Here is a 27311-nt window from a genome sequence, read left to right as displayed (position 1 = left end):
CAGGAACACAGAAACACTTACATTAATTCAAGATCGAATACCTAAGTAATTATGTTTCACATTTAACTTGTATCATAGCAAATCATCACGAAATGTAGCAACTAGCAGTGAACATCAATTAGCTTATAACTGCGCATAAGCTATTTTTCAAATGCGAAAACACAAATCACTCAACATGAAAACAAATTACATCCAACCCATCAACCAGCACATGATAATCAATGCCTAACTATGAGTCCTTCCAGTTCTTTGCGGCCAAAAACAAACCAGTAACCGCCTGAGAAAGGAGTATATTATGATTCGCCGTCCCACTTCACAGAACATCAGCCATCTTAAACACACACAGAAACACTCATAAATGCCTACAAAACACCTTTTCATTTGTCCATACTCGCATACGTATGCACAAGCAAATATGAGCACACATAAGCCCGCTCACAGAGCTAAAAAAGCGCTTCACGCACAGCATAGCAAACATACACCTACATAAGCGTACGCACGTGCACACATATAAATACAAGACCAAGCACGTACAAACGCATACACACGCACATACTTTCGATCATTCGTTCAAATGCGATCAAGATTCCAGAGCCAATGACCACTTTCACTCAGGGCAGTTATGCTTTAGAGCAGAAAACCCGATAGCCGACGCTTTAGCAAGTCGAACAGCCTACGTATAACATCTGTGTTTAACGCTATGCACTTATTTGCAACAGCCGTAATTGTTCATGAATTACAACCAAACATCCTTTATATGTACGCTACGCATCTACGTCATGTTCTACGACAAATAAAACAATAACAAACTTAGCAGTCTAAACATAACCAGCTAACGACGGCAACGTCTTGATAAACACGCGCTCCGTCGACCACGTACCCCCAGAAAAAAAAAACAATGCCAGTAAGTAAACAAAAACACGTAAACAAAAGACAAAACGCACCCATCACACCACAAAAAGCCTCGCAAATGTTAAATGTTTACTTCTGAGCACAAGCCAAGTCTACCCGACAGTACACCCAGCCAGCAAATCGGAGCTTTCCCCGTACGGGGAAGGCCTAAGGCGAGCTTGGGGCAGGCTCGGGGAAACCCCAACCGTTCTCTTGGGGAAAACGGAGCGTTCGCTTGGGATTTGAGACACTTTGTACGGGGAACTTTGTGCGGGATTCGTACGGGGAAACGGTATAACTACCCAAGCGTTCCCCAAACGTCCCCCAAGCTACCCCCGCGCCGACTATGGTTAAAACCCGTTGTTAAAGTCGGTTCCTCGTACGGGGATATCGAACATTTTCCCCAAGAAGATCCTGTGCGAGCCCCGCACATTCCCCCACCCGGCTATACGGGTTTATACTTACTGGAGACCTTCCCCGATCGGGGAAACCGTGATTTTCCCCTAACGTTCCCAGACCTTTTCCCCGCGCGAGCCCCGGCCGTTCCCCGACTTGGCAATGGCCCTACTGCCTTGTCTGCTTTTTTCCCCGTACGGAGAAGCCAGTAAAAACCGCACTGGGAAACAAATCGGGTCCCATTAAAATTGACAATGACTATTTATTTTGTCTGTAAACATACAAATATTTGTATAAACATACTTGTTTATATACAAACAAAATTGTCCACTTGTTTCCCCGCAATAGGGAAACGATAAAACCACACAGGAAAATAATTAGAACCAATCCATTTGGGCATGCCTGTTTATTTCCAGACTTTCAGGACGCTTCAACGACTAGATCAATACACAACAGTCGGCCAAGCATGGTATGTGTCTGTACCACCACAGCCTATACTATGTTTATGTGGAGTCCTTCATTTGATGAAAGGTTAACATGCTTGATATTTGATATACTCGTTACAAATCAAGACAAACACTAAAAAAAGTTATTATTCACTTAAAATACATTGTGAACGCTTAGCAGGTGGCAAACATTACAGCAGCAGCGCAGCAGTGACAAACAACAGGTGACGAACACGAGCACTGGTAACCGGTGTAACCCCAGTTCTAACGCGTCGAACCCCAGTTGATCCTCTGCAGTAGGAGTCTGTTCAGCAGATTGAGAACGACGGCTTTTCTGTAGTCTCCCTACAGCTGGTCCGGCCTTCCGTTCAGTAGTGCCCTGGATCCACAACTCGAGTCTTCCTTTTGGCTGTTTCAGACACATCTCAGCGGTCAGCTGCCGCTGAGAGCCACCTTGCTATGATCCATGTCCCAGCGCATCTCCAGGAATTCTGCGGCTGTGGACAAAAACAAAAATATGTGCACTTGTAGGTATATCAATCAGGTTTACAGCTAGCTACTACATGAAATGTCCTTTTATGGAAACTTCAGCTTACGCTGAAACATGTTGCATGCCATTTTATGAAATTACACTTATTTATAACTTTTTTTTCTCACGAAAAGTGCTTAAAAAATCAATGTGATATACTTCGAATAGTTAATTAAAACAGGAAATAAAAATTTAATAATGAAATTTGTACTTCTAAACATTTGTCATTCCAGGAAAGTCATTAGGTAATAAATGTTTTACGTCTATATTACGCCTTACGAAGTTCCTCACGAAAGCACTTGACAGATAAATGAACGCCGTTTGACAATTAAAATCGGTTGCTAGTTTATCAAGATAATAATGAAGTCCCTTTCACAAACAGAGCTGTCTAGTAGAGCTGCTGAAACAGGCTCTTTCCGAAGACAAAAAAAAAAAAAAATGGAATGCGAAAGCCTATTCAAATACATGTATTTATTACAATCGCGTCAATCGTTCGCACATCCCTGTAAGCGATCGTGATTTCATGTATTTAATTAATGGGCTCTCGCATGAGATTTTCTGGCTGTAGAAAGAGTGTGTCTCAGCCTTTAGACTTGGGTGAAGGACAGGTTGTTCAACAGCTCTAAGCTAACCCCCACCCCCATAAACTGCTTACCAGCTTCGCCTGGAATTCGCTCTTCGGTTGCTCATGCGAGCAATTACGCATTAACTCCACGCCGGGTTCATACTGCTGTTGTGGGTTCTGCCAAGTCCCGTCGGAAGCCTTCCGGTCGTAACCGGCAGACGTCCCTCTAGAACAGAAGCGGATAAAGCATTAGGCTGATGACATTATATTGTCCGGGCAATTTAAGGATAATCTCAGACGGAGGTTGATGACCTCAGTCATTTTTACGTCATATTCTGTATACCCTAGACAGTGATCAAGATATTGTGTGTATCGGAAGCTTTGTCTTTTACAATAAATTTGAGTTAGTATCATCGTCATTTTATATCTATCATGGATTCTGCCATACAACTGGAATTGCGCGATCGGGTGGTGGGGTCAGGGTCAGCACAACAAGCTATGCTTAGTGCGGGCTCTGATTCCTCAAATCCACCCATTCAACCATTCGGACTAAATTTATAAAAAAAGATTCGTTACAATTAAGTGCTTTAGTTCATTACCAACACAGCATATCTTCCTCGTCGAGCTGCGTCCTCCGTTGGTGCCGAGTCCAGCTTCTCACGCACTGACCCCAGCGGTAGATCACGACTTTGGGCACAGGTCAGTCAAGCGGTCACCACATCTCGCCGTTCACCGTCTTCGTTCACAGCTCTGTAGTGTCGCCGCACTCTTCAGTGCCAACCATTGTCTGACCTGGAGCGGTACCTAGCCCACGGCTTGCTCACACAACCGCGCGGCGCAGTGACTCTGGACCGACTTCCCCCGTTCGTCCCGTCTGACGCGTCGGCACGGCCCCATTCACGATGACAGATGGCGACAGGAGACGCCCCTCAACCAGATGTGCGGACGGAACCGACGGCGGCCGGCCGTCGCTACCCCTCCCTCCCCTCCCCTCGCTGCGTTGAGGCGACACTTCTAAGTCGTAAGCAGTGTGTTGTTGAAATTTTGATGCTTTTGTAATTTCAATGCGATGAGTGATGACAGAAAAAAGAAAACGTAATGTTTATGCCACAGCAGTGCGAGAAGAAACATAGATCCTGAAAGTTGTCAAAGTTGATTTTACCTCATGAAATAAGGGCAACAACGTTCGTTCAAAGTATTGGCGTATGCGTGTCCTCATCCACACGGCTTAGCAGGCCCCGTAAACCAAGACGGTTTTTCCTCTCTTTTAGGTCGAAAATTACATAGATCCAATGTCTACAATCAAATGTCTGCGAATAACCGTTTTCATGATAGGTAACTGGTACACAATTGGTAGACATTTGGTCCAGATACGGTGCCGATTTGATAAAATTATCAGACATTATTTTCGATTAAAACACTGAAATAAACAAGTATATGATATGAAGATATGTAAAAGAGATTTTGTGCAAATTTGGTCACTGTTTGATGCATTCGCCAGATCACCTGTCATGAAAACGATTATAAAAAATCGTTATATCGTTATATTTTTTATTTTCTATATCTCCCTTCAATCGATGCATGAGCCTATAGCTCTAGAATTGCTACTAAGACTGCTTTTAACATTCCCAAATCCCAAGATTCAATTTTTCTTTATTGAATACTTGTTATATTGCATGCTGGAAGTCGATCTCATGACGTCCTACTGGCGGTTGGGGTTCGTCTAGGGATTAAGTGTAAAATCCCGAGCGGGGAATTTCAACAGTTCCCCTACTTTTCCCCAATCAAACTGTTCTTGAAAATGGGTCGGGGATAACGCACCCTTCCCCGTACGGGGAATCTGATCTTTTACCCGACCGAACCCCAACAGTGGGGTTTGATTGGGGAATGCTGCTCTTTCCCCGTACGGGGATCGGTGTGATTTCCCCATGTCTTTTGAACATATTACCGATACAGTCGGGGAATGGATGGGGAACACGGACCGTTCCCCGATCCGATAGGGGAATTGTACGTTCTCCCCAAGCTTTCCCCAACACTGTCCCCGCACTTTCCCCAACCGAATTGCTGGCTGGGCAGGCTTCTCGAGTTCATCACTTAAAACTAAATAACAACCGACTCCGCAGCGTGAAACACATCACTGATAGCCTGGTGGGAACATCAGTGATCCGACATCAGTTACACGTCAGATGAAGCATCAGAAGTACGTCAGTGGTGGACCACTGCGCCAGGCGTCAAACCAACAAACTACAATAGTGGGGGAAAGGTCCAACGTCAAACGGGTGAAACCCTCTCCACTGCCCTAGTTCAGCGAAGCAATCCAATCCCTTTGGCGGTTACTGCCTTTTAGACTGATGAACCTTGAAAACTGGGAGAAAGTCGAGGTTTGAGGAGGCTTGGTATTAGGGAGATTGCAATTGAATGAGGACCGATGCCTAGCATGGTGCGTAGGTGACAGGCTATGGATACTTGGTGTGCTAACCGTAATCGCTTAACCCACGTCCTAGACCGCCATCACTTGAATGAGTCTTGGACTACGTCTGCCAGCGATTACAACCAAGCCTTGACATCACCCTTTCTTCATTGCCATCCTCAGTTGGTATATGTCGTCCTTGTCGTAACCTAAACTCTGAGCCGTAGCTCTGGATTCCGCTAAAGGCACGCCCACTTTTCAAGCAGGCGCCTCATAAAACCACAGTCAGATAGACTGCTTTTCTCCATAATTGTCTTCGCCATTCACCGTTATGCTTTCTGCTTTCGTCAGGCCATGTTGATGTCATTTTTGTCTTGTTCATGTCCTCGCCACCATTAAGTTCCGATAACACCAGCTGTGTAACTGTACCTACATGAGACCATGTCCTTCACCAAGTTCTTAACCCATCCAATCTTCAGCTACACCACTCCACCGCCTTCCCACCAGTCCCTAGAACATGCCGTCATGTACGCCGATGGGCACCAGGATCAATATAAAGATGACACAATTCCTGACACAGAGCCTCCAATCGGACGGCACCAACACTGGCGCCAGTTCGTTGGTGATGTTGTGCACCTCGAGACTGACACAGACAAAGATAAAGGTGGTGATGAGCACATTGAGGACAGGATATAGGGGCACCAGCACTAAGACACCATAAGTATTTGCAGCCAACCATATGTGATATTGTCCAATGAAGAGCTCCAGAGAAATCCTCCCAAACCAGGCAAACAGAGACGAATATCTCGTGCGTAAGAGGCCGACCATGTTTCTGAGAACGATGAAGCTCAGTATAGGGATGAAAACGATGTACGGATGGACGCGGTTGCAGTCGGGTTTGCTGGAGCACATGAAGGTGAACGTGCTGTAGACGCCCAGTCCTGCCAGGGATAGGAACGCCGCCGTCAGGGCGAGGTTCCCGGAGAGAAGGTTTCCGGGAGAGTTGTCGTCTAGAGGGAGGTGGCGCCTGGCGAGGACGTACAAGAAGGCGAAGACCATGCCGTACCCGACGCTGAAGCGGTCCAGCTGCCAGCGGAACCACCACTGATGGATGTCATCATCCTCCGTGACATACAAGGCCTTCCACGGACGCATGACGAAGATCTTCTCGAAGAAGACCTCAGACATGAAGAGAATCACTATGATGGAAAAGAAGACGACAAACTTGATGACCATGTAGAGATACTGGATGTGGTTATTTTCGGAGGACTTGGCGGTAACGCGCGGAGGGATGACCAGCATGATGTAGAGCATGACGTACCAGAACGTCACCAGGGGGACAAAGTAGTAGAACTGGTACGGTCGGTTCATACAGAAACACAACGTCACAGTCAACATGTTCATTCGAAACACCACCTTGAAGAACCTCACCAGATCGGCCTGGCCCGTCTTCCAGAACAGCATGAAGTGTCCATACCCAGTCAGGAAGAGATAGCTCGACACCAGCACACGGATGTGCATGTAGATCGGCAGCACCTTACTGGCCGCGGTCATATGGTACACGAGTATCGTAAGCTGCATCCAGCCTTTCCATTCGTCGGTTTGATCTCTGTGTAGCATGTTTGCGTGGCGACTCTCCTCGTTGAAGAACAGTCCCAGCACCACTAGATACCCTAGCGGGAGCCAGAAGTTCAGCGAAGCAAAGTAGCGGTTCTCCTTCATGAAGAACGTCGTCCGATCACAGAGGAAAAAGTACGCCATGATGACCCCCAACCTCGCCAGCGTCGTGACCAGCGTCTTGGCCTGTGAGGGCGGCTGGGGGGTGGCTGCCTCCCTTCCGGCGTTCCTCTGCCTCGGCTGTCTTCTCTTCCTCACCCACGCCAGCATCGCTAGAGCTGCCGACGCCGCGATACAGCACCCAAACCCCACAAACGTCACGATCTGCAGAGCGGTCATAGGCTCCCCACTGTTACAACACGTGCCGTCGTTGTAGTTCATCCTGTCATTACAGTATAGATTCATCAGTATCTGTACAGTGTGGCCCTGAGCTCGGGGACCGGCGTGGAGGCCGTCCCTGCTCTCCGAGAGTCGGCCAGAGCCCACCAGGCGGCTGCTCTCCCACAGCCGGACGCGGGTACTGGACAGCGCGCGGCGGGCAGCCCAGTTGTACAGGTCGATCTGTGGGAGAGGGAGGAGGGTCAGGTCAGATCATGGACAGCGCGCGGCGGGCAGCCCAGTTGTACAGGTCGATCTGTGGAGGAGAGGGAGGGCAGGTCAGGTCAGGGCTAGACGAGCCTGCACAGTTGTAGAGGTCGATCTGTGGAGGAGAGAGGGTCAGGTCAGGTCAGGTCATGGGCAGGTCGCGACGGGCAGGTCGATCTGTGGGAGAGGGAAGGGGAGGGCAGTAGTCAGGTCAGGTCAGGGCTACACGATATTGCACAGTTGTAGAGGTAGATCTGGGGAAGGGGGAGGGCTTAGATCAGGTCAGATCGGGACAGAGCAGGCAGTAAAGAAGTAGAGGTCAATCTGCGGGGAGGAGAGGGGAGGTGTGTCAGGTCAGGTCAAGTCAAGTCAGGTAAAGGAGTAGCAAGGAAGGACAGGTCGGACCACATGGAACAGCCCAGTTGTACAGGTCGATCTGGGGAGAGGGAGAGAGGTCAGGTCAGACAGTCAGGTCAGCAGTCAGGACAGTCAGATCACGATTCACGACAGTCAAGTCGCTCACAGCGCGCCGCCCTGTTGCTCAGTTCAACTCAAGGAGACTGTACTCGTATACTGTATAGTCGACTACAGAATGATGTTCCACTTTTCAAAGGCAATTATTTGCCTGGAGTGGTAGGCTGTGCCGCATCACATGGGCTGAGTTCACAAATAACAGCTTTGTCCCGCTCACAATCGATTAATTGCGTGATAAACGGCACAACTTAGCGCTCCGGTCAACTGATAGCTTCTGAGGAGTGGAACATCATTCTGTAGTCGACTATACAGTTCTAGGAGTAGATCTGGGGGATATAAAGGTCAGATCGGGTCAGGTCAGGCTAACCACAATAATGCCGCGATGTGAATTATACTCACTGATTATTGGTAAGGATAACAGCCAGCCGTAGGAACAGCGCCGAGTGATCAGGATGAGGACAGGTAGGGCCTGAGGATGGAAAAAGACAGGTGACTGGAGGCCTGAGGATGGGAAAAGAAAGGTTACTGGAGGCCTGAGGATGGAAAAAGACAGGTAATTGGGACCACAGCCGGAGATATATGAACTGAGCAAATACACACTACACACAGATCACTATTTTGAACTCAAAAGAACATCCGTTCCCGTAACACGTACTCACATGAAATTCCCACGGTATATGTAGAATACGGAGAACATGGAAGAGGTGTTAGAGCTGCAGTAAATAGCAGACAGCGCAATGGAGGCTAGTCCGAGAATGTGATGAACAGTGTACAACACACGGAATATGACAGGGTTTACAATGCACAGTATATTATTTGCTCTGTTGGGTCAAGCCATTTCGGTATGAAAAGACCATTTCAGAGCCGGAAGGATGGTAGAAATTAGGAGGAGACATTGGTCTAGGCAGGCACCCTAGTGAGTCACTGGGGCTGAGCCCGTCCAGAGGACAGGCCGATCAGCTCCAAGGTACTCACTGCACCCGGCTACGGGGTGCGCTCCCCCGGGAGCAGCGGTGCCCTCCAAGGGAGCAGCCCGCATGAGATAAAGGCGCCTGTCCAGTCCAGACCGGGGGTTGCAGCGTTGAGGATTTGATTGTCCTGAGGATGGAAACGACGGAACGGAGGACAGTACATGACTGTGATCAGGCAAAAGATCGAATGTTCACTGCACTTCACTGCCGAGTCATAGACAAGGACTAAGCATTATGTACAGTAAATCACAACTGTATAGTGAATCTGAATAACACACAAACGAACATCACTACAGGTGGCGCTCGCATCGACAGTTCGCCACTGGCCGGCCAGTGAAACCAAATGACATGTAAAATGGACAGAGATATACCGATATGTCGCTGAATTCCTATCTATCTATCCTACCTTGACCCTGTTCCTTCTTGCCATTAGTTGTCCATTGTCCAATGCCTATGCCAATATCTATCACATGCTGGCTATTTCCACTTCTTTCTTTCTACTTCCCTGTTCGCGGCCCTCTCTCCTTTATCCCTCATTAGCAAACAGCACCCCATCCGATCCACCTCTCACGCAGTCTCTCTCTGTCTCCTTACAATTCGTCCAGTCCTTCCCCTTCCACCAGTTAACCCCCCCCTCTCTCTCCCTCTCTCACCTGCTCTGCCGTACAAAGGCAACACCGATAACGTTTGGGTGACCTCTGGCCTGAGGTAATGACCTCTGGGCTCTGACCCGACGTAATCGTTTTGGTCTTTGCGTGGCAGTGCTGGTTCGTGATGGCCCTCCCCTCCCCTCTCTCTCCCCCTCCGTCCCTCTCTCCCTCCCTCCCTCCCCTCTCACCTGTTGGTTGGTGATGGCCCTCTCTCTCTCTCTCTCTCTCTCTCTCTCTCTCTCTCTCTCTCTCTCTCTCTCCTCTCTCTCTCTCTCTCTCTCTCTCTCTCCCCCCCTCTTACCTGTTGGTTGGTGGTGGTCCTCCCTCTCTCCCCCCTCTCTCTCTCTCTCCTCCTCTCACCTGCTGGTTGGTGATGGCCCTCCTCTCCTCGGACAGTCGATCGTAAAACACCGGCTCCTGTATCGTCCACAGCACCCTCGTCCCCGCTCCTACCAGCTGGTCCAGCACTGCTCCAAGCCTCGTCACGTTCCTTTCATACACCTTCACTGCCAGCTCAGAGCCGTTGAGGTTCTTGATGGCATGTGTGGCACTTCCAAGGACTAGCAACTGTGGTAGTTGGTCCGACGAGGCATCTCTCCATTTGATTACATCACCTCGCATCTTTTCATCCGCCATCGGTCTCCATAAAAACTGCACGTGAAGTCCCAGCTGAGCATCCTCGTAGGCGATATCCTTGTGTCGGTCTTCACCCTCGGGTGGGGGAACTGTCTCACCGAACTGACCAACAAACGCAGCATACAGCTGGCGCACTCGAGAGTCCCCAACAAACGCTATTCGATTTCTCTGTCCCAGGAACTCAAGATAGCGCATACATCTTCTCGAATCCCTCACAGAGTATGTATGAACCATGCATCCATACGGCTGCCAGGCTTCGGCATGATACTCTCCTCTTGCCAACAACCAATCACATGAGTCCGTTCCATATACGACCCTGACGAGTCCATGATAGGAGATGAAGAAGAGCACCAGGGCAACTGCCACGGAGCGCGCCGTAGCGGCGTTACAGCGGTGTAGTAGCGCGTGCGTCAGCCCCGGGCGGGTTGGCTCGGATGGAGGCGGACCCGAGCAGTCCTCCTGAGACGTCTGGCTCCGGATATTGGCTGGAGAGAACGTCATCTTGCAGGCGGCGCCTGCGGGCAGAGGGCGTAGAGGGTTAGAATGGAGCTGTGGTAGGGGGCACTGCAGAGGGTTAGAGTGGGGCAGCGGTAGACGGCGCAGAGGGTTAGAGTGGGGGCTGTGTGCTAGGGGGCACTGCAGAGGGTTAGAATGGGGCTGAGGTAGGGGTCACTGCCGAGGGTTAGAAGGGGGCTGCAGTAGGGTTCACTGCAGAGGTTAGAAGGGGGCTGTGTGCTAGGGGGCACTGCAGAGGGTTATAATGGGGCTGTGGTAGGGGTCACTGCAGAGGGTTAGAAGGGGCTGCGGTAGGGGAGCACTGCAGAGGGTTAAAGGAAAAGGGCCACCTTCGTGAAATATGAAGATATCGTTGTTTTTCATTTTGACATTATTATTTTTCATTTTCTTTTTAAAACTGGTGCCAGAAGTGCACAATTCGCGAAAAAGTATTTAAAACTATTTAACATATTGGTACTATGTTGATACTCTCTACGGCACCTACTGTATGATGGCATAGCGATGACGTCACACTCAAGCCAATCAGCGTTCAGAAGACAGACTCGTCGGATTGTGTCAGATAAGCTGATTGGTTAAAGCTGAGCTGGTTGGAGCTGATTGGTAAAAAACCAAAGCCTCGCCGCGGGTGGCTGTATTGTCGGATAAGAACGCATTCCTGGGATAAGGACGCATTCCTGGCGTATTTTCTTTTAAAATTGCCGATAACTACGAATGGAGGCCGAAATCGGCCGTAAGGAGGTAGACAGACTGGTTTTAGGACACGGACTACAAGATGGCTATCTCAGTTTCAATCCCCATGTTAAAGGTGGCCCTTTTCCTTTAAAAGGGGGCTGTGGTAGGGGTCACTGCAGAGGGTTAGAGTGGGGCTGGGGCAGGGGGCGCAGAGGGTTAGAAGGGGGCTGCGGTAGGAAGGCACTGCAGAGGTTTAGAGTGGAGCTGATTAGGACACATATAAGGGAAGTTATATGGGGCTGGTAAGTGATGACATACATAGAGAAGCATGTGAGGGGGCAGAGAGAGGTCTACATAGGGGGTAAGAGAGGGCTGAGAAAAGGACATGGGTTAAAAAGGGGGTGCATGGGCCATGGGAGTACCTACTACGGGTCACGAAACACAAATGTTATAATGGAGCTGTGTGCAGGACATATAGGGAGCTTAAGGCTGAACCAGACTCTTTCCGCATTCAGGAAATCGCATGCGAGAGCCTATTCAAATACATTATAATTCTTCTCGCATCAATCGCTTGCGGGAGGTGCGTGCGATTGATGCGAGCGTGCTTCCATTTATTCGAATAGGTTCTCGCATGCGATTTCCTGAATGCGGAAAGAGTCTGTTTCAGGCTTTATAGTGGGGCTGAGGGAAAGAGGGAGCAGCGGGGGTTAGAGATACTGCGGGAGAGCTGCACAGGGAGGTTATAGTGGAACTGAGGATACATGACACTGTAGGGGTTAGAGAAACTTCTAGACACATCGGGAGCTCTCATAGTGGGGCTGAACGGAGACGACACTGTGGACGACACCAAGGCCGTATATAGGAGGTAGAATGTTTAGCCATTTGTTTATTCGGTGACCTTGAAAGATGAGGTCAGCGGGTGTCTACCAATCCTCGCCAATATTTATCTTCGAGGATTTTATCCTCTAAGGCAATTTGATATTAACCTTCGGGCTCCCTTAGAGCCTAAAAAAAATTATTTACTGCACAGCAGTCTTAAAAATCGACAAAACCTTGACACCCTGTGACGTCATCTGTCTCCTGAGCCCTCCCTATGTGGCAGCATAGAACCGTAACCCCCTGAACGGCACGGCAGACAGAGCTGTGAGAGGACAGAGGTGAGTTTAAAATGGGGCTGCAAGAGAAGGGCCATGAAGGTTAGAACAGGACTATGGCTGGGTCACTGGTTAATCAGCAGTTGGAATGGCTACAGGAGAGGCTAGATTGCAGTTTTGGGAGAGAACCACTGCGGGGCTTAGAATAGGGATGGTGAGGGGCAGCATGAAGCTTATAATGAGCTATAGGCAGATGAAGCGATGAGTTTGAAAGAAAGTGTGGGTGGGAGGGGACACAGAGGAGAGTTATAAGAAGACATGAGGCCAGAGGGAGCAATTAGAGGTTGTGGCAGAGCTGTGGGAGGGGACACAAAGCTTATGATACAGGGCGAGAATCAGGAGGTTTGAGGGGCCTCGGGAGGCGAGCAAGGTTAGAATGGGCTGGGAAGGAGATGGTAAGTTTAGAGGGGGGATAAGAGGGATCAGGGGAGGTAAGAGGGGATGAGGGCTGGTGAGGGGTCAAACAGTCTTAGGGGATATAAAAAGGTCGGTGGAGGTAAGAAAAGGCAAGAAAAGGGGTTAGAAAGGCCTACTGGAGGGAACAGCAGAGTCTGATGGAACTGAGAGAGGGCTACTGAGCTTAGAGAGATGAAAAACCCCAGGAAGGACATTTGTAAACATGGCCAGAGAGAGATCAGTCAGAGGTAATTACAAGTCATTGGACAGAAAGGACAAGTCACTTGTCACCGCTTTAATCAGCCAACTGCTGAGGAGCAGCAGGAGGGCTGTTCACGGGCCCGGCCTGTGTGCGGTCGGACCGAACACAGCCTCCAAGCTGAAGCTCCGCCCACTGCGTCCCTACGTCAGCCTTCCATCACCGCACACAGCGATTGCTGTGGCCGGTCGGGACTGGCCACAGCGGACCGTCCACCCCACGCAGCCGTGACGTCAGAGCCGCCTACCTATCCCCTACCCCCACGCCTGCTGGACGCACCGCACACACCACACGCAGCAGTGTGCGGTGCCCGTGAACACCCCTAGGATCACATGCATTGTATCATAGCGATCTAATGATAAAACCAATGGACCAGGGGTTTCTCAAAACACTTGATGCATGCTCCTATCATGAACAATATATTCAATAGAAATCAAAAAACAAATAATGCATTTTATATCAGATTTAGTATCAGCGGAAAATCACCCACCTTACATTGCAATACTTAAATAGATTAATTGGGTGAATTCTTACCTGTTGAGCAGGCGAGTAAGACCAAAAATCAAAACATTCACGGGCAAATATTCCAAAAATTCACCGAAACATCCAATCAATGTCCCAAGCATGCCACGTACCTAGTAAACAACCCGACCGGCACGAACCCTCTCGTGTAATGTTCAAAGATGTTTGCGGGATACAGTCGAGCAATATTCAGTGGAATGCTAACCAACCGGGGCGAGAAGAAATTTCCGTAAACGCGAGCAATGTGTTTTAAATCTAATTTAGAACAGACTGCTACATGCGTCGTAATTGAAAATAAATTAGAGATGATAATAACAAATAGATGTTTTCATGGATAGTTATTGTGCGATTATTTTTTGTAGAAAAGATAGTTTTTTAGCTGATAAACATAAAAAAGTTGAATAATCGATGTAATTAAATAGCAAAAGATATTTCATTCACGAAGAAAGTAACTTGACACCCCTACCAGAGGTTCTCAAACTTAGCGGTACCCATCTCCTTGACCCCATTGGTTCCTGGTCCCGTCTGGGAGGAGGGGCTTCCAGGGCTGGCCACCGGGAGAGGTGGGCAGCGCCCCTGCTCAGCTGTGTCGTGTGCGCCTGTGCCGCACCACCGACCGGGTCGATCGGCGCTGCGCGGTGGCGGATTCCATAGCCAGGGACGGCGCAGCGAGAGAGCGCCGGTGCTGTGCTAGTGTTCTGTGGGAGAGGTGGAGCTCTGTTGAGCTCTCACACCAGTGGATGGGTGTGAAGTAGCTGTGCTGTGGTATACCGACCGTAGAAAGTCATGAGGCTGCTAGTGGTGGCCCTAGCTGTGGCCTTGTGCTCCGTCGCGATGGCCAGCAAGGAGAAGAAAAGTTACGACGGAGATTTTCTCTTTGATGAGGAGGACGATTGGGTAAGAGTGTTCCCCATCATCCCCCATGTAATGTATTATACATAGGTTGGTATGCCTACCTACCCGTTATCCAATCGTTGACAGAGGCTCCGTCTTGGTCTCCTCTCGACATTGGGGCCCCAGCCAAAAAATGCACACCGTTATACATCAAGCTGCATCACGAGTTACGGAAGCACCATAAGTGAGATGACGGAAACACTTCGGTCATTTCTTATGTCAGGTCAAGGGTCAGGTCGCCAGAGGTCATCGAAGGTTAAGTTTAGTCCATTCAATTGCCTACAGCTAACTCGGGAACCAATAGAGCTATGCCGCGGAAAAGCGCATTCGACAGCCCTTGGTTTTTATAGTATTTTCTCAGATTTGGCCTCAGGTCAATGGTTTAGCCTCCAGAGGGCAACAACTCTAAAAATAGCAATTTTCACGAAACATGTTAATTGGTTACGGAGCGAGCGAAGCGAGCGTAGTCTTTCCTTAGATTAAAGGGACCCTCCCACCTTCAAAAAAGTTAATGAATTGGCATGAAAATGATGTCGCTCGGTTCAGAAAGAGCAAAAACGAATATCTACCCAATTTCATCGAAAAATATTCTCCGGTTTTCAAGATATTAGACTTTTACTTTTGTTTACTTTTTGGGATCTCCGCTGTTCCTAGCGACTTTATTTGAAAGTGCGGCATTTGTTGCGCGCAAAGCAGCATATACCACCGCGTGCTACAAAACGTTTTAGTCAAACATTTAACGGACGTTCGAAAGCCTGATGACGTCATCAGATTCCCGTAATGGTTAAGAGATAGGGACCACGCTGGTCCCACCCTGCAAGTAAAGGGAAGAAATATCTTGAACACCATAAAGCTGCGGGAGTTGCGACCAGGATAAATGGTGGTTTCTGAGCCTGGAAGCAAACTTGGCTATCTCAACTCAAAACTAATTACGGAGCGAGCGAAGCGAGCGGAGTCTTACGTAGAATAACGGAAATTTCTGAGTATGAGCGGCCGGCCGGCCGGCCGGCCGGCCGTGCGGACGCTTTTGCGAGGCTTATATCTCAGCAACCACTTGACCGATTTACACGGGGTAATTTTTGTAGGGTAGCTTCATTCCTTCTACCAAGTATTGGACTATTCCCGATGCATGTGGGTGACCCCTTATGCACGTGCCACGCGCAAAACGAACATGGTATGTCAAAAGTGGAAATAGCCGCCCGGCCTTAGTTCGCCAGCCCTGTCAATAGATGGCAGTACCACAATATGGGCAGCGGATCGTGCAATTGACGTCAAATTTTCGTTATCTGCTAAGAATTTAATGGCGGATCTTTTCATGCAAGAATCAAGTAAATCGGTCCACAACTTTTCTAGCAACAGAGATATGAAGTAAAACACCCTGCCAGAGCGGCGGCGCGGCGGCCGGCGGCAGCCGTTACGCGCCGCCTGGGAGACTGGCGGCGCTGAACGGTTCCGAATTGGCACTGCACTTAAACCTGTTAACTGCTTGGAATAGTTATTTTAGCAAAATTTTCATTCAAGTGAGGAATAACCAAGGGCAGGAAGTATGTATGCTTGTGTGCGTACTGTGTAAGCCAAGAAACTGCAATAGCAGATACTCGCTAATATTAGATCCAGCCAAGTCCAAACGCATTCCAGGGGATGTGTTCCTGATGGGTCAACAATATTTATCGTTCGAGGGCGGATACAGTTTTAACAATACAAAAAATATTTTTGCACAGCTCTATTCCTTGAATAATTCTCTTCAACGCCTCATTCCTAGTTAAGCGAATTAGCCCACCCTGGTTGAATAAATAAGGCGATTTCGCCACAAGGTCGCGGAAAACCGACCGAAAACGGCCGCGCTCAACGTTAATTTGGGCATGCAGACTCTTAAAAACTCGCATTGGGCGGGTAGGGTTTCCAAGGTATTGGCTTCAAAACACCGTATTCGGCTCCCGAATACGTCCAAGTGACCCGCCTCGTTCCTAGTTAAGCTCTAATTAGATCAAGTGACTCATAAGGAGCGAAAAAGCGACAAAAAGCATGAATTTCCCTATGGCGGCGGGCTGCCGGGTTGCCAGACGGCGCACCGGCTATTTCCACTTTTGACACACCATGAGAGGTGTCAGTTTTGTAATTGTTGCAATATCTCGGTAACTACTTGGCCGATTGCGCTGAAAGTTGGCATGTAGGTAGGCACCCACTAGGCACTGCATATCCATGTGCCAGAGTTGGGGTGCTGCTGCACGTGCGCACGTGCAGGGGTCGTTTCCAGATCTCGAGAACGGCTGGACCGATGGCGCTCAAATTTGGTACACGGTTAGGGACCAGTTAGTAGGGTGCCGTGCACAAGTCAGTTGGGACCCATTCTGCACGTGCGCACGTGCAGGGTGCCGCTTCCAGATCTCGAGAACGGCTGGGCCGATTGTGCTCAAATTTGGCACATCGCTAGAGACCGGTTAGTAGGGTGCCGTGCACAAGTCAGTTGGAGGTACCCCCTCGAAATTTCGCACGTGCAAGGCTCACCCTCTCGCTCGCTCCGTTAGTCGCCCCAAAAGGCGCTATACTGGTGTTAAGGTGGGAGGGTCCCTTTAAAGGAAATAGTTCACTTTCACGAAATTATTTTTTTTTGCAACGGATTTATGATTTTTTATGTTCAAAATAATCAGCAAAGAAAATAAAACCTTTTTATAACAAAAGATTATTTTCTATATTTTGATATAGGAAGAACTTTTCAGTTTCTGTAAGGCACACGCGATCCAGTATGAAAAGAGCATGGGTCCCGAAAATTCTTCAGAAACAGAGAAATTATCGCAGCCACCGGCATTTGGGCGATCTGCTCGATCTGATAATGTTCCCCTGAATGTCCTAATTGATCAGTACGAGAATTTCTCTAGAGTTCTCGTAGATAATTTCTCTACTTTCTGAAGAATTTTCGGGACCCATGCTCTTTTCATACTGGATGGAAATATATGCAAGGCACACATCCTCAACGCAAGACACCTTTTTCGGGACGAGAAATAGAATATCTTTGCCTAGGGTGATCGTTGGGCTGTAAAAGCTCCTGATTTATGCTCGTCTCAGCCCAAGCTACGGAACTGCTATTCCAGTTCAAAACCCATGTTAAAAAGTGAACTATTTCCTTTAACGGAAATTTCTGAGTACCTATGAGCGGCCGGCCGTGCGGACGCTTTTGCGAGGCTTATATCTCAGCAACCACTTGACCGATTTACATGGGGTAATTTTTGTAGGGTAGCTTCATTCCTTCTACCAAGTATTGGACTATTCTTGATGCATGTGGGTGACCCCTTATGCACGTGCCACGTGCAAAACGAAGAGGTGTCAGTTTTGTAATTGTTGCAATATTTCGGTAACTACTTGGCCGATGCGCTGAAAGTTGGCATGTAGGTAGGCACCTACTAGGCACTGCATATCCATGTGCCAGAGTTGGGGTGCTGCTGCACGTACGTACGCACGTGCAGGGGTCGTTTCCAGACCTCAAGAACGGCTCGACCGATTGCGCTCAAATTTGGTACACAGTTAGGGACCGGTTAGTAGGGTGCCGTGCAAAAGTCAGTTGGGACCCATTTTGCACGTGCGCACGTGCAGGGTGCCACTTCCAGATCTCGAGAACGGTTGGGCCGATTGTGCTCAAATTTGACACATCGCTAGTGACCGGTTAGTAGGGTGCCGTGCACAAGTCAGCTGGAGGTACCCCTCGAAATTTTGCACGTGCAAGGCCCACCCTCTCGCTCGCTCCGTTAGTCGCCCCAAAAGGCGTTATACTGGTAATAATTTTTGACTTAAGAGAGTCACGATATTAATTTTGCCAGCATCGTTTTCCTGTCGTCGAGACGCGTCGAATCAACTATACGTTGACCTTGAAAGTACATTTTGCAAATTTGACCTCAGTTCAAGGTCATGACCTAACCGGTGACCGGAAAGGGTCATGTTGCATATCAGTCGTCGACTGATATGCAACGACTGACAGTCGATCCGTATCGTCGAGCTGAACACATCTGACGTAGTTTCACCGCTCTAGCACGTCTCTATCAAAAGTTATAGTAAAAACTGCTGGTGACCTTTCATAACCTGAGATGTCCTCAGAAGCACACAGAGGGGGTCACAGGTGCATTTTTCCGCTTCAGTGTGCCATTTTTATTCATGGACAGATGCTTGAGAGGGTTTAGAATGACGCTCGTCCCAAGGAGGCGCATTTTAATTTTCTCCCATCATGACTTATAACGAAGAGGTCGCAAGGTTGACTTTTAAGTCAAAGCCTTTTTTTAGGTAAGGTCACTTGACGTTACCTGGTGACCTGACCTTGAACGACCCGGGTCTGAAATTTTTCACATGTGCGGAGAGGATTTATGAACATGTGTACAAAAAACGCGGCGCTGTGCACCGCCGTATTTTTAGATAGGTATTCGCGAAAAAGCTGAGGGGTGGCGTAAAAACGCCCCTCCCCCCAGCACGGGGCGAGTTAACCTTTGCACGGTCCTAAATTGTCGCATAACTTCACAACGCCCTCAAAACCAGAGGAGCTTTCACCGGGAGATGAAAATTACATGTCATAGAGTAGTGGACTCAACAAGACTTGTAGAATGGATGGTATGCGTCATGAACTCTGTCGACCAACTTTAGAACCTGAGTGGCTCTGACCTGAAATTGACCCTAGGTCGACACCTAATGTTGACCTCACCTGAATTTTCCGCAAGGCTCTAGCTTAACTAGAGCTTGAGCGGCGAGGAGGTGTCGTACCCCCTTCGCCGGGACGTCTGAAGAAAACCGATCATCCGGCGAGGGTCAAGATGAGATGACCTCCTGCTGTTGAACTAACACGAGAATGTCCGACTGACCCGTGCTTTGTTCTTTTTCAGAAAGAGAAGAAAGAGAAGCCAATAGTAAAAACATGGATATGGGACCCGGAAAGTGAGTACCAACTACCTACGCAACTTTGTGTATAAATGTGCGCCGGGGATCCATCTGCTCTTGCACTAATTGCATGTTTTTTTTTTACTTTTTTGCTTGTGACTTTATTTATATGACACGTCTTTATATTTAGGATTAAAGAAAGACAGAAAAACAAAAACAAAAAATCACGTTTCCTACTGAGGCGTCCTTCAGGTTGTGCATTATGAACAATAATAGCCTACGACGTAAAAGTGAACAAATCAATGACGTCACTCTCTGGCGCACCCTCAGGCGGCCTGTGTTCTGCGCTGGCTTGCCGATCCAACGAGATGTGTCTACTGGAGGATGCGTTCACCGCAGTCTGCGTGAGCCGAACCGAGCTGAAAACCAACGGGTGAGTGCAAATGAACTGGTTAAATAGTGGCGAGCTGGTAGAACAGTGGTTTTTGGAGCGGAGGATTCAGGTTCGATCCTCATGCCGTCCATATCTGGCTAAGCGATGTGATTTATAAATAATGGATCCATTGAACGTTATCTCGATAGACCCTGTGGTGAAATCCCTGGGCCCGGGTTTCCATATTTATCGTCTTTATGTTTGTAGAATATATAAGCATCTATGAAACCATCTAGAAAAATATGACAAATATCAAACATATTACATTGCAGCGGCGTTGTCGAAACGTTAGAACCGTTGGCAGTTAGGGTGGCCTTTAGGGCTACGAACCCGAGTTTTGTTCCAGTGCAGCCATTGCATGGACGAACGTGACCTTTCTGCCAGCTATGGTGGGCGGTAATGGAGGTGCAGAGAGCTACGGGAGCTCGTCCGATTTAATTTAGAGGCAACGTTCCTGAGGGCGCATTATTCCTTGCTGGCGCATTGATCTGTGTTGAAACTGCGGAACATTGTAACTTCAAATAATGATGCTGGTAACGGAAGGCCAGTTTGTTTTCGTGTTTCTGTTGACCAAAACGAGAAGTTCATGCTTAAATGGTAATTTTTAATAAGAGTATTGTTAGATGCGTGTACGCGCATAATATATAATAGCTATTGCGCCTCTAAACCCCGGCAGGAACAGTATGATACCAGTGGAAATTCTTTGCAGGGAAATACTGCATGCTGTTATCTTTTTTTCAAATCATCGAATACTGTTCTAGTAAATTTAAGTTTTTTATCGTCCTAAAACAGAAAGTGTTATTCTACGTTGCCAGATGTTATCCATCAAAATCTGTCGACATTATCAATGGAAAGCCCTGTCTGGCTGTGGCAAAGTCAACTGAAAAAACCCTGAGCTAATGGATCGGCAAACTAGTTTCAAGCGATATCGGACGGCACCGATATCGGAATTGGTAGAGAAGCTCCACTGAACTCGGGGTCGGTGGAATGTAGCTATTAGTCAAGCAGACGTATCTGGCAGCGTGAAGTCAATTACAGTTATTATTTTACAATATTAGTGATTACTGATTATTTAAATTCACAAGGGATGGAGACTTCCACTGACGTCCAACTGGCGTCTCACTGAGCAGACGTCCAAGCTGGCGTCTAACTTGGCGTCTAACTGTTGGACGGAGACTTCCAAGCTAATAGCTAGACGCGTCTTCTATAGAGCCTTGGACGCGTCTAAAGTTAGCAGTCGCCAGCTAAATGCAGCCGCCGTCCAGCTAGACGCGTCTACTAGGGCTTAGACGCGTCTAGCTAGACGCGAAATGGAAGTCTCCACCCAAGGCGTCTCATATTGAATGTCTAGTTGCCTTGCTCTCCACGTCTGTCATATTCCATTATGTCATTCTCTTCGTAGCCATTCTTCAAATTTTTATCCTGAAACTCATTTTCCGTTTTTTCTTTTTTCCTGTCCTCCAGCTTCCCTGATCCCTACTTAGGTTTTCCCCGTTTCTCCTAGCCTACAGGATTTTTGCCGTTTCTGTTTCTCTTCCTTAACTATCTTACGAGTAGCCAATAAAAACGAATCCCGACGGTTTCCTTGACAACGCCAATGCCGCGCCTCCCTTGCGGATTACATTTTTATTTAGTGGTCGTGTTTCACCGACCTCTAGCGCTGACGTCTTTATTGGGACGTTCTGTCGGATTGGGGAAATGGTAAATTGATTGATTGCCCACTGCACGTCACTAACGCCCGGATATCTGCAGAGCTGGCCGACTTGAGAAGATCAATCCGCCCCTCGGCGTCTGCGTGGGAGTCCTTTGGGAGGGTCCTCTCTATTCTGTGGTGTAGTCGGTAGAACGTTGGTCATGGTGGTTCAAGAGATCGGCTTCGAGTCGTTGCGACAATCGATATATCCGAAGGTTGGGACTTTCAATTAAGAACAATTACTATTCTTTAGAATTGTGATTTTCTATTGAAAATCCCAACCTGAGCTACCTCTCTAGGGGGACTATGAGAGGTGACACTTGCCGGCCCGATATCCGCAAAGCTAGACAACTATTCCGATAGCAATTTCCGGTGGGATCCAACTCGAGCAAGTTGGAAGTCATACGAATTCTAATTAAAACTTAATGTCAACTAAAAAGAGATCCAGCTACAAAGAAGCCGAAAGAGTCCAACTCAAAGGAGAACAGCCCAAGACTGGGTCCAGCTCGGACCACCCGGCACAGATCGATTGGGGGAGGGGAGCTTAGCTCACAGCGCTACTGACAGGTCGTCAAACTGTCAACTGTTAGCTGAAGCCTGAACGTCTGCTCTTGGGGTCGCTGTCATGATATCAAACAAACGTTACGCCCAACAACGCCAGGCCTGCCTGTCTCAGTGGCCAGCAGCGTAACGTTTTGACAGGCAAAAGGCTTCCATTTGATGTCATAACGGACCAGCTGACATGCACTGTTGTCCTGTTCCGTCACCTATTCGGTTCCCATGACTTGGGTCTATCATCCTCTACACTCTGCTACACTTCAAGATTTTCATTCTCATCCCGAAAGCCTCTAGGCATTGCCTTTCTAGTTTCTCCCAATCGTTTTGTTTCTCCGGGATTTCCTTGGAAATTTATCGCTCGACCAGAGTCGTTTGTCTCAGATCGGTTCAATTTGAGCTCTCTGGAAAATGGCGACGCGCACGAGCCTTTGTCAGCGTGGGCTCCGCCATCCCGGAGATGCGTCGCCAATATACCGTAAGGACGACTTTGATTCAGAGCCTGCCCAGATTTGGACTCTATTGTCTTTGAATGGGGTTGTTGCATTCAAACAGGGAAACTGCATATAGGGGCAGTATAAATAGATACCTACTGGCAATATTCTGATGCAGGAATCGATTAGATACTGCGGAGACCGGAAGAGCAGGAAGATTGCTTTTATGACTGTACCGTAAAACATAATTTAGGGAACATTGCACAACTTTGAAGTTGCAACTCTCTGCTTTCTATGAAATATCAATGATGTATGCTCATCATAACAGGTATTTTGGTGAAGTTGATAGTGTTTTCAGATACATTCAGGTGCGTTACTGCACTTGGATTTACTTTAGCGTTCGCTCCACTTTTCTGCTTTGATTCAGGGCACAATCACCTGATGCAGCGGCATGTCACGTGATACGACCAGCTTACCGGAACCTCTTACGACTCACGTCACGTGACAGGTGCATCAGCCGGCCGCACCCAATCCCTTTGTCACGGGCTGCCACGACCGCACCCTGCTGTATTATCACGTGACATCAGGGGCAGCCAGGCGGCACCTGCTTTTGGACGCCGAGTCAAATCTGAAATGATATGAATGGATTGTTAGATAAATACGAGGCGCTCTACGTCGGGCTGCGTTATCAATTCACTTTGCTTGCTTGAAGCTGGGATTTTTTTTCCTGAAGCTGCTGGCCGTTTTGGAATGCCTACGTAATGAAAGTCATGATAGGCTTACGCCAGACAAATTACAAAATTCAAGGTCCGTTCTGGACAGCCATGGCTGCGAGATAATTCTCATTTAGCAATGCTTCCACCCGTAGAATTGAAACTCATTTCTGCGCATAGGCCTCTTTAAAAAGGTATTTCATGTGATCAAAAATTGCAACATGCCTTGAGACTTAATGGTTAGTATGTAACGGAAATCGTTAGTATTATCCTGATCACTTTTTTTTCTACGGCTCGGAGTAGGGACCAATCTTTTCTGATAAAATCTTTCTCAGGGATGTCCATGGCCTAGAAAAGCCTCGTGTTGAATTTAGCGGCCGACACGGCGCCATCCGGAACCAATCCAATATGGCGGCGCCCACGTCCGTCTGTGTTCAGGGGGTGTGAGTCACCAGCGCCGCGCCGGCTGCGGAAACTGCAGCACTGTCTGTGACGTCACTAAGGCAATTGTCCAGACTGGGTGTGGCCTGTCTAGTGGCACAGCTGATACAAATACGGCGTCAGAACTCAGAAACCTTTTAATATATATAGCATTGCTGTGATGCTTTGTGAGGTGGATGTATGCCACAAACGTTAGCGTCTTTGAGACACTTTTTGCCTTTTTATTTATTTACTTATTTGTTTATATATTTGTCTTTTATGTTCCAAAGCTTGTCTCACTGCCTCTGACAGCTCGTAAAAGACACTATTATCAGCGTACCAAAGTAGCCACAGCGTCATTTTCCATCAAACAAATATCAGCCAACTTCAAACTTTCTGGAAAATGGCATCAGTTAAAAGACTGCCAATAGTGGACTGTGGACTAGCCATACAACTGTGAAACTGCTTGTTCCTTTTATTTTGTTTGTTCTTTATTTGAAGAAGTAGGAATTTAAGTGTACGAGTATGAAATGAAACATTTATTTTTTTAGTTTCAGTCTTTCTGTCTTTCCAGGATCAATGTTGCACGATCGGGAGGTCATGTTTTTGATAAGTGATCGAAATTTCGAAACACTCCATATGTTATAGGAACACAAACCCCGTATTACAAATACTATGTGTATATGTTTCTTTTGAATTAAATATGCAATGCGCTTTGTCCATGTTCATGTATCTTTATATATTAACCTTAGTTACGTATCTGCATTAGCTATACTGGTAGGTGCTTGGACGAATAATAAATAGTAGGAAGCAGTCCCTGTGCCATGTGCTTTGCCAGTCCGCACTGGGGCCTGACCGGGTTTGACCGAACAGACTGAGTTGGGGCTGGGAACTGGCCAGGCCCGACGAGGAGGGGGGATAGGGGGGGGGGGCGGAGGGAGGGTCGATCGATACAGGACGACGCCGCTTCGTCGGCAGCCGGTCCGGGCCGGCCCGGGTCGGCCCGGGCTAGTCGGTATTGGGCTGGTCGGCCCGGGCTGGCCCGGGGTTTGGGCTGGGTGTTTCACAGCAGCATTGGTCCCTGGGTGGTCCTAGCAAACAGCATTAGCCCGGACAATCGCTCTGGGTCCAAACAGTCCAAGGCAGGCACTGTGGTCCGGGCGGCTCCGGATATTCAGTCCTTTTACTCTGTCAGCAAGTGGGCAAAAATTGACCTAGGTGAGTAGTAGAGTGTATCGATTTGAGGGTTTTTATTCCAGATTGAGAGGAAACTGGCAGATAAAGTGGCGCTATATAGTTGTAAGTAAGAAAAACACAAAATCGGTGTCCTGCGGTCAGTATTCTCTGGTCCGCGCCCACTTCTTTGAGACCATCTCGCCGTAACACGGGCTCCTATGGGATAACCTACTAGCGACATCTAGAATTGTAGGTGGCGCTAGCGTCGGCATGACGTTTTAACACAGTTTGTGGTGTCTGATGCTGACCTTACTCACTCAATAGCGTTTGTTTTCCTTAATTGCCCATAATAATTTGTTTCAGACGTCTAGTTTAACAACTTCAAATGACAGTTAGAGGTTCCTTTGACATACTTCATAGTATAAAATAACAAAACACACAGGGAGTGTGGAGTTTTAGCTACACATGTGCCTATTTTGCCCTAGTTTTGCTCTCGGCTCTCGGCCTAGGCCCTGTTCTGTCTGGGGCAGATCGAAACCTATCTTATACCTTGGTGTGTATAGGAGAGCGTTACATGCGTTGGAAGGCTTGAATGGACTTTGAATGCCCATATCTGTATCATTATCAATTATCATTAACAGTATCAAACCGCATCTATGCACTTTTCTCTTACGCTATGTTTTCGTGCTGTTCTCATGTCTCCTGTTCTATGATCACTGTCTGGGTCACAAATGGCCATTGCTTTTGAGCAAAGTAATAGAAATACCCTAAAAACTAAAGTGCATTGCGTACACCAGTGCCTATCGCGCACCAGCCCAGTTCACAGTCAGTTAGCAGAGAGCTCTTCATTTAGTGCCTGTGACGCTTGAAACGGCTGAGCGGCAACAGAGGCAAAGTGTGTACGGCACATGAGTCAAATAATAGGATTCTGGATTATGTATGAAAGCAATGGCGAAAGGTATTTTATTAACTCGGTTGGCGCGGCGGAGAAGGACCGACGTAAAAGTCGGTCTCGTCATTGGCCTCGGCAAGTGCGCCGAGCAGGGCCCGAACGTGAGCTACAGCAGGGGTCATATCACGGACTGGTTGACAGTCAATCTGTGCCGGTGACCGGGCTCTTGCATGTGATCCTGTATTAAAACACCGCAGACTCACGAGTCCTGGTTGACTGTAGCCGTCTCTCGCATGCGGCAGTTCAGTTTGGTAGTATGCCTATTCCACCTACATAGACGCACCTGTTCGGGTACAGATAGTGCGCTGTTCCGGTACAGACGGCACCCGTTCCGTGCTTCCATCCTCAGGATACTGAAATCCTCCTCCACGCCGAAACCCCCTCCGGGCTGGACAGGCAATTTTATCTCATGCGGGCTGCTCCCTTGGAGCGGCACCGCGGCTCCCGAGGGAGCGCAACCCGTAGCCGGGTGCAGTGAGTACTTTGGGGATGGGTGGCCTGTCCTCTGGACGGGCTCAGCCCCGGCGACTCACTAGGGTGCCTGCCCAGACCAATGTCACCCCCTAATTCCTATCATCCTTCCGGCTCTGAAATGGTCTTGTCGGACCGAAAGAGCCTAACCCAACAAAACAAACAAACAAACAAATACAGACGGCATCACTCGCTGGCCGCGCGTCGGGTCTCGAGGGGACCGGTGACGGCACTGTCGCCGCCGTTGGTCGCGGTGACACGGGCGGCGGGAAAGTCACCGGACCTGCACCATAGTACGGTGAATGGTTGGGCCTTCGCCGGCAGTAACTATTTATTTGGGATGCGAGCTGTATGTAATACTACCAGCGCACGATATTCACCGTCTTCGCCGCGCGGAAAGAGAGGAGCCCACGGCAGTCCGGTAGGATAGGCTGAGTTGTGACAAGTTCTACCCCGAAAGTGACCACCTTTGGGGCACTGAGGGACCGCTTGACGTGGCCACTCGTCGGTTTCGGTTTCACCTACTGGCTACTAATTTTAACAGCAGGCGTTCGGAGACTGCTAAGTGGGTTTGTTCGTTATGCTTGGTTAGAGCATATGGGTTAGTCTATTCGAGAACATTTTAGGGCCGTGGTATGATGAATATGTAAATGAATTAGCGGGGAGAGGGCAATATCAGAATAAAGTCGACCATCGGGCACCGGCTGTGTGCCGCAGCGTCTCAGTCAAAAGACACTATAATGGCTGCAATGCTCTGAGTCAGGCTATGCTGGGATGATAAAACACGAGAGGGAGAGGGCAATGTAAGGTTCAATCAACCAAGGCTCAATCGGTTCAATCAACCACTGACGACTAGTCCGCTGTACCGCTGGGACGGCATTTCAGCGCAGGGACATACTGTTTTGACGGCAAGTCACAACGGGACAGACTAGAGCATACATTTGTTGAAATGGTCACTCCGAAGCTGACTTCCGTCGGTTGTCTGCTAGGCGGACCGTTAATCCGGAACACGGAGAAGTGCAAG

General features: G+C 48.4%; 2 protein-coding genes and 1 long non-coding RNA gene across 3 annotated transcripts; 1 reads left to right on the top strand and 2 right to left on the bottom strand.

Moving 5' to 3' along the window:
• Positions 1-270: 270 nt before the first annotated feature.
• On the bottom strand, positions 271-3789 carry LOC122383092. The gene is made up of 3 exons (XR_006256777.1): positions 3427-3789; positions 2918-3053; positions 271-2230 (listed from the first exon to the last, which is right to left on the bottom strand). It is a non-coding gene; the product is annotated as an uncharacterized LOC122383092 (long non-coding RNA).
• Positions 3790-3807: 18 nt separating this feature from the next.
• Positions 3808-13839, bottom strand: LOC122383091 (N-acetylneuraminate 9-O-acetyltransferase-like). Its single transcript, XM_043369211.1, has 3 exons — positions 13702-13839; positions 9895-10685; positions 3808-7415 (listed from the first exon to the last, which is right to left on the bottom strand). The coding sequence occupies exons 2-3, from the start codon at positions 10669-10671 to the stop codon at positions 5748-5750; spliced, it is 2445 nt and encodes an 814-aa protein (XP_043225146.1). The 5' UTR covers positions 10672-10685; positions 13702-13839; the 3' UTR covers positions 3808-5747.
• A 373-nt stretch (positions 13840-14212) lies between these two features.
• On the top strand, positions 14213-19880 carry LOC122383093 (proteoglycan Cow-like). The gene is made up of 3 exons (XM_043369212.1): positions 14213-14586; positions 19446-19497; positions 19771-19880. Exons 1-3 carry the CDS (start codon positions 14476-14478, stop codon positions 19875-19877), a joined length of 270 nt encoding a protein of 89 aa, XP_043225147.1. The 5' UTR covers positions 14213-14475; the 3' UTR covers positions 19878-19880.
• Positions 19881-27311: the final 7431 nt, after the last annotated feature.

This window comes from Amphibalanus amphitrite, unplaced genomic scaffold, assembly GCF_019059575.1.
Source record: "Amphibalanus amphitrite isolate SeventyFive unplaced genomic scaffold, NRLGWU_Aamphi_draft 000154F_arrow, whole genome shotgun sequence".
Taxonomy (NCBI): domain Eukaryota; kingdom Metazoa; phylum Arthropoda; class Thecostraca; order Balanomorpha; family Balanidae; genus Amphibalanus; species Amphibalanus amphitrite.
This window is presented reverse-complemented; position numbering and strand designations above follow the sequence as displayed.

Bases quoted from the DNA above. Each gene is read 5' to 3' on its own strand.
- LOC122383091 (XM_043369211.1), bottom strand. From the start codon at position 10,671: ATGACGTTCTCTCCAGCCAATATCCGGAGCCAGACGTCTCAGGAGGAC. The intron at 7,416-9,894 runs GTGAGAGGAGGA...CCTCTCCCACAG, and splicing joins GGGCCATCACCAACCAGCAG to ATCGACCTGTACAACTGGGC.
- LOC122383093 (XM_043369212.1), top strand. From the start codon at position 14,476: ATGAGGCTGCTAGTGGTGGCCCTAGCTGTGGCCTTGTGCTCCGTCGCG. The intron at 14,587-19,445 runs GTAAGAGTGTTC...GTTCTTTTTCAG, and splicing joins TTGATGAGGAGGACGATTGG to AAAGAGAAGAAAGAGAAGCC. The intron at 19,498-19,770 runs GTGAGTACCAAC...GCGCACCCTCAG, and splicing joins ATGGATATGGGACCCGGAAA to GCGGCCTGTGTTCTGCGCTG.